General features: G+C 37.5%; 1 protein-coding gene across 2 annotated transcripts in view; it reads right to left on the bottom strand.

The window, feature by feature from the left end:
• Positions 1-2,006: 2,006 nt before the first annotated feature.
• Positions 2,007-7,144, bottom strand: part of plppr5b (phospholipid phosphatase related 5b) — a 56,255-nt gene continuing 51,117 nt past the window's right edge. For both annotated transcript variants that reach the window (XM_065258508.1, XM_065258509.1), the window contains one exon: positions 2,007-3,693. In XM_065258508.1, the coding sequence (XP_065114580.1) occupies positions 3,664-3,693 (30 nt within the window). In that variant the 3' untranslated portion in view covers positions 2,007-3,663. The remainder of the gene's footprint in view (positions 3,694-7,144) is intronic.

The raw sequence follows: 7,144 nt of genomic DNA, 5'->3' as shown, positions 1-7,144 counted from the left end.
ATCATCTTAGTGCGTGCACGTAAGCGCTGGGGCGCGCTGCGACACTTCGATAGCATTTAGCTTAGCCCCATTCATTCAATGGTACCACTCAGAGATAAAGTTAGAAGTGACCAAACACATCAACGTTTTTCCTATTTAAGACGAGCAAGTTTGGTGGTACAAAATAAAACGTAGCGCTTTTCTAAGCGGATTTAAAAGAGGAACTATATTGTATGGCGAAATAGCACTTTTGGGAGTACTTCAACTCGCCTGAAAAATCCGCTCCGCTTCTCCCTCTCATAATGGGAGAGTGAGAGTGTTACTGCGCCGAGTCAAAGTACTCCCAATACAATATAGTTCCTCTTTTAAATCCGCTTAGAAAAGCGCTACGTTTTATTTTGTACCACCAAACTTGCTCGTCTTAAATAGGAAAAACGTTGATGTGTTTGGTCACTTCTAACTTTATCTCTGAGTGGTACCATTGAATGAATGGGGCTAAGCTAAATGCTATCGAAGTGTCGCAGCGCGCTCCAGCGCTTACGTGCAAGCACTAAGATGATAGAGGGATGTATCAACTCTTCTTAGTTAAGGTAATAACATATTTTAATATTGAAAATGAGTAGACTATTCCTTTAATGCTTCATCATCACACTAAAACATTTTGTACAATTTCATGCTCCCAACTTTGTGGGAACAGTTAGGGGATGGCCCCTTCCTGTTCCTCTACCAGTGCACAAATCAAGGTCCATAAGGACATGGATGAGCGAGTTTGGTGTGGAGGAACTTGGGATATAATATAACATGATATCTTTGGGATGAATTAGAGCGGAGACTACAAGCGAGGCCTTCTTGTCCGACAGTGGCGGTTCTAGACAACTAGGGGACATGTCTACAGAGGCAAGGGCCTCTCTTGGCCTTCGTGTAGGACCGCCACTGTTGTCCAACATCAGTGTCTGACCTTCCAAATGTCTTAAATCTTGTAAAAAGTTTTCCACAAAAGTCGAAGCTGTTTAGCTGCAAAGGGTGAGCCAACTACATAATAAACCATATGGATTAAAAATGGTATGTCATTCAGGTTCATGTGCATATGAAGGCATGTGTCCCAAAACTTTTGGCGATATAGTGTATGTCTGATGTAGTGCTTTAGCAATAATAACATACTATTTCACAACAATATACTCTCTGACAATAAAGAAAAAATATATATATATCTTTTTAGGGGAAGCCAAGACAGATGTTATTGCTTTTTAAGTGTTGGTCACATCAACGGGATATTCATTTTTAACAGGGCAACCTTTGAGAACAACTATGAATGTTAATAAAGCACCAAAAAATAAAACCTTTAAAGAAATGTTCAGGCTATTTTTAACTTCACTTTTTTGTGGATACACAAACAATAATTTCTGACTTCCCTCAGTTGCAAGACCAAACAAAAATGTCATTAGTAATATGCATAGTTAATGCAGGAAATAAACCACATGGTCTGAAACGTACTGTGCGTTCACACCGGAAATCATTTGTTTTCAAATGAGAGCCAGCAGCGAGCTCTGGCAAGCAGCAGCGCGGCGTGTCATGTACAATGTGAGCTTCGAGGAGAGTTGAAGTCAGCTCAACTTTATGGTAATGAGCTATGACACAGTTTGACGGCAACCAATCGGAAGGGGGGAAAGTTCAGCCGAAACCCATCGGAAGGCGGACACCTCCGCTTGAGAGGATTCCAGAGCACGTTGCTGGTCAATGGTGCAATTGTTTTAAATTTTTAGCCTCAATATAGCAACGCACCAACAACGCCCTCAAACACACCTCGTTTTACACCAGCACGCCCATTGGCAAACGGATGGGCACAAGTGTATTTGCTATTTACACAACGTGGTGCTGGACGTAAGAATGATTACTGCGTCAGACTGAAGCTAGCAAAAAACACGTGCGTTACGCCTTGGAATGGATTGCGCCAGGTCTAACCGTAGGTTCACAGCAGCCACGTTGAGGCATCAAAATCGTATATACCGCATCTAGATTGCCGCTTCATGAGAGGGGCTTCTGCGACTGGTTAATGTGGCACGTTTTTCCACCAAAGCTCCATTTTTTTAACTCGCGCATTTGCCGCTGCAACGCTCAATTCAGGCCATTCGCGCGAACTAGATCCGCAAATGAGGCAGAATTGTGTCTACCACGCTGCACTAAACGCCTCATTCGCGCCGTGAGATACAGACACGCGTCAACGCATCTTCACATTGACTTAACACTGAAATCACTTGCGCTTGACACCTCTACCGTGGCTGGTCTGAACGCAGCATAAGATAGGCCCTTAACTTTATTGGTGTTAAATCGGCTGTGTTCAAAATAGCATGCTGCCAATTTACTCTGACTATTTTTGCGGTAAATCTACAGTAAATACAGTAGTAGTACAGCATACAAAATGGAATACCATACCCCACAATGCAATGGGCTTGATTTGACCCATGTCTTGTTAGTTTTACAAACTGAGGGATAAGGGAGTTGAAATGATCATCTGTGGTTATCAGCAACACCACGCAGATCCTACAAATATATACGAGTTAAAAATAACCTCAAATTTTCTTTAATGGTGCAACAACAGGACTGAAATGCAGAATTTATATTTGCAAAATAAAATGTATTTATCCCCAGCTTTCTCCTCGTTACACATGAGGTATCACGGTTTGTTTTAATGATCACAGCAGGACTCATTTCTTTCACATTTTTTACATCGATCCATGATAAATATATTGATGTTTGCCATTAAACCGGAATGGACAGTGTATCTCTGTCATTATGTTAAAGACTGGTTAAATGAACTGACCCATTACGCCGGTGAAATGACTGGTGATTGTCTTTGCAGATGATTAATTCTTCACAGCCAAGTCCTCAGGGCTCACGCATAGCATTACTGTGCCCATTATGATGCCCATTGGCCGCTGTTTGAAATTGAGTCATGGCTCATGAATTATCTAAATGATGGCGATTATATGCTGACAGTACAGTAATGACTGTACATGAGAGTTTATATGAGCTTTGGTATTTTTCTTTTTTACGTAAGCTTTCAACATATATTTTAGCTGAATTTAGATTTCTGAGCACAGTGTATTTATAAATGCACTCATCCAAAACAAGGAATAAGAATAAAAACCTTAATATTGAATACGAATGAAAACATTTTAGGACGTAATTAGGTGATTCTTCAACATTTCTATCTCTTGTATATGTTTACAGAGTTAATAGAGCAAAAACAATATTTTCTTTCCATAAACCACTAATTTAAGGGCTGATCAAAGCTATATTTTTAGATCTATGTACCAGGACAAAAGAAGAATCAATGATAAAGTAAACACATATTCACGACTGCAAGTTTAGTCCATTTCGATTATGAACATGGATATATACACACACAAAAGTGCTCTCCAGACATACGTAAGCAGTTATTTTAAGTGCTGTTCATGTGATCGGTCCGCTTAAAGCGAGCAGAACCAGTCATGGAAAAGTGCAGTACAGTACGTTATCAGTTAACAGGACCAACATTTCCACACACACAAAGCGAGGGCGGAGCAAGTCAAAACGACACTATAGAGAGCACGTGACCACTGCGGTGGCGTTGAGTCGGATCATCGGGATTGGACGGTAAACAGCGTGGATGTCCAGTGTGTCTGCCACACCGGCGACTCAAGGTCACGTGATCTCAGCGAAGGCGATGTGATTCTGTTAAGACAGAGGAAATGACATTAGCAAGAACACGAGTACATGAGATGAAGAGAACCTACACGTACAAAGAGTTCACAACACTGCAAATCCAAAACTCTTTAGAAGAAATAAAGTGAGAATTGTTGACAAACAGGAGAAATTCATATTTGGGATTCTGACTATGGATTGTTGCAATGTTGGGATTTATTCTCTTTCTTATTATCTAGGAGAAAGAATTATTAAAACAAAAAATTGTAACCTCTCTATCGCCATCTCTGATGAAACAAAAATGTAGGTTACGCACTTATCTTTTAAAGGAATATTCCATTTTCTTAAAAGAAAAATCCAGATAATTTACTCACCACCATGTCATCCAAAATGTTGATGTCTTTCTTTGTTCAGTCGAGAAGAAATTATGTTTTTTGAGGAAAACATTGCAGGATTTTTCTCATTTTATTGGACTTTAATAGAGCCCAACACTTAACACTTAACTCAACACTTTACGTTTTTTTTCAATGGAGTTTCAAAGGACTATAAACGATCCCAAACGAGGCATAAGGGTCTTATCTAGCAAAACGATTGTCATTTTTGACAATAAAAATAACAAATATACACTTTTAAAGCACAACTTCTCGTCATGTAGATCCGGTCGTGATGCGTCAGCGTGACCCCATGCAATACGTCATGACGTCAAGATGTCACAGAGGACGAACGCGAAACTCCGCCCCAGTGTTTACAAGTGTGTTGAAAGAGGACCGTTCCTACGTTGTTGTATGTCAACTGATACTAATTAATGTCTTTGTGTCAGTTTATTGTTTACAATGGTCCGCAAATGTGCGTTTTAAATATGTAACACGTGACCTCCCTACGTCACTACGCATTTACGGTAGGTCTCGCTGGACCGGACCTACATGAAAAGTTGTGGTTTAAAAGTACATATTTTTTATTTTCCTTGTCAAAAATGACAATTGTTTTGCTAGATAAGACCCTTATGCCTCGTTTGGGATCGTTTATAGACCTTTGAAACTGCGTTGAAAAAAACTGTTAAGTGTTGAGTTAAGTATTAAATGTTGGACTCTATAAAAGTCCACAAAAAAATGAGAAAAATCCTGCAATGTTTTCCTCAAAAAACATAATTTCTTCTGGACTGAACAAAGAAAGACATCAACAATTTGGATGACATGGTGGTGAGTGAATTATCTGGATTTTTCTTTTAAGAAAATGGAATATTCCTTTAAGTCAATTGACGTCAAAATTACTTTTCGCATAAAAGCGTATGTGACAGCTCAGATTATAAATTATTATCAACTGTAAAATATAATTTGAAACTCTGTAAGGTGTAATTTTAAGTGATAATGTATAGGCTGTGGGTTGTTATCGCAGAAATAAGCCCAGACAGTATAACTTGTATCACACTTATTGCATGGCTATTTAATTAAATTTTTTTCAATTCAATTTTATTTATATAGCGCTTTTCACAATTGTTAATTGTTGCAAAGCAGCTTTACATGAGTAGATGTAGAGGAGAACACTGAAAATCAATAGATAAAATAAAAAGTAGAATATAGCGGCTAAGGTTAAACCGTACAAGCGAGCGTATTAACAATGTAACGTATACAGTACAGTTTTAAGTTAAGCCAAAGTTGTCTGACTCTCCCTGGGACGAAAAAACCCCCTAGGAGAAAACCTGGTGGGAAAAACTACTAGAAGGACAAAAACCCTTGGGAGAAATTAATATATATTTATATATATAAACATGGTAGGGATAGGAAGCGGGTAAGCGGATTAAACTGGTTCATTTACACCTCATAAGTTAGGTAAGGAACATTAAATATTTATTTTAAATATTTTATTTGCTCATTTTTAACAAATGCAGACCTTCCACGGGGAAAACGTGTTTATTTTTGGTTTTAAAGGGATAGTTCATCCAAAAATGACAATTCTGTCATCATTTACTCACTCTTTTTTTTGTTCTGATAAACACAACGGAAGATATTTTGGGAAATGTTTGTTATCAAACCATTCGTGGACCCCATTCACTTCCATAGTAGGAATAAAGAATACTATGGAAGTAAATGAGGTCCACGAACGGTTTGATTACAAACATTTCTCAAAATACCTTCCTTTGTGTTCATCAAAACAACAAAATTTATACACGCTTGTAAAAACACAAGAGTGAGTAAATGATTACAGAATTTTCATTTTTGGGTGAACTATCCCTTTAAGATAAGACAAGACTTGTTATATTAAATATAATGTTATAACTGTTATTAACACTTTCCTGCCAATGACGAGTTTTTACGGCAATCCATATTTCCGCTATTATCACTATCGCTATTAACTTATAAAACCAGGAAGCATCCACTAAGGCCGAACATTAAAAAAGTCCTTCACAAGAATAGAATTATCTCAGCTTTTTGCTCAAATTGTTTTATTTTTTAAGCATATTTGAATGGTGATAAAAAGATAGGATGGAACTTTTTGTTGTTTGAATGCAGACGGTCTGTTCTTTCATTTGATTTATTCTATGTTTATATATTAAACATTTTCTGGAACGCATTAAACTTTTGTGAAAATCATACTTTATTATAAGACATATTTATACTCTATTTTTGTGTCATTTTAAAGTGTACCTGTCAAAATAATTTGCAGCATCTGGGTTAGCGTGTGCTATTAGTTTTGAGTGGTTGTTAACTGGGAATAAGTCGTGACTAGCCAATCAGAATCAAACATTCCAACCGTGTAATAAAACTTTATATAGCACTTCTCATATTACTGCCTCTCCAAGACAAATCGCTTTCAAATGTTGTTTTCCTGACTTCATGCAAAAGTGTTGGTTAAATACCTAAATGTAAAGCTAATGTAATGTAAATAAATCATGGATTTTTAAACATGGATTTTCATGTACTGTGCTTGATCACTAACAGATTTTTGTGGTTATTTTAACCCAAAAAAGTTACGGATTGGGGTCAAAAAAGATTTCCCCACCAGCCCAACTTAGGCTGACCACAGGGGCCGTTTAACACCCCATGCAAATGCATTTGTCCAACTGACATTGGTTTTTATGCCCAATATAAAAGTAACCAAACATCTGTCAACATAAAATTTGTACATAGCGAGACTAAAAAACTACTTTTGTCCGTAAAACACAAAAATTGATTTATTTACACACTATTCCGCATATATACAAATAGGAGTAGAAAGGAATCTGTACAGTAGTTTACAGATACATCATACTGCATTTATAAATAATATAGCTTGATATTAAGTGAGTTCATTTGGGATCACAGAAAATCATTCACCAGGTTACACCGTTGATATATAAACTGTAACCTCGGCTGGGCATGCAAGATGATTTTCATCTTTTGCTTCCAGTGATATCTTGTGTGATCTCACAATCTTCGTGATTTAAAGAGACAAAACCGAGATGTGAATTTTCTCCGGTTTGTCCAGCTGCTATCAATGGCAT

The sequence above is a fragment of the Paramisgurnus dabryanus genome, chromosome 22 (assembly GCF_030506205.2).
Source record: "Paramisgurnus dabryanus chromosome 22, PD_genome_1.1, whole genome shotgun sequence".
Taxonomy (NCBI): domain Eukaryota; kingdom Metazoa; phylum Chordata; class Actinopteri; order Cypriniformes; family Cobitidae; genus Paramisgurnus; species Paramisgurnus dabryanus.
Note: the sequence above shows the minus strand (reverse complement) of the source record. Positions and strands in the feature narration are given on the sequence as shown.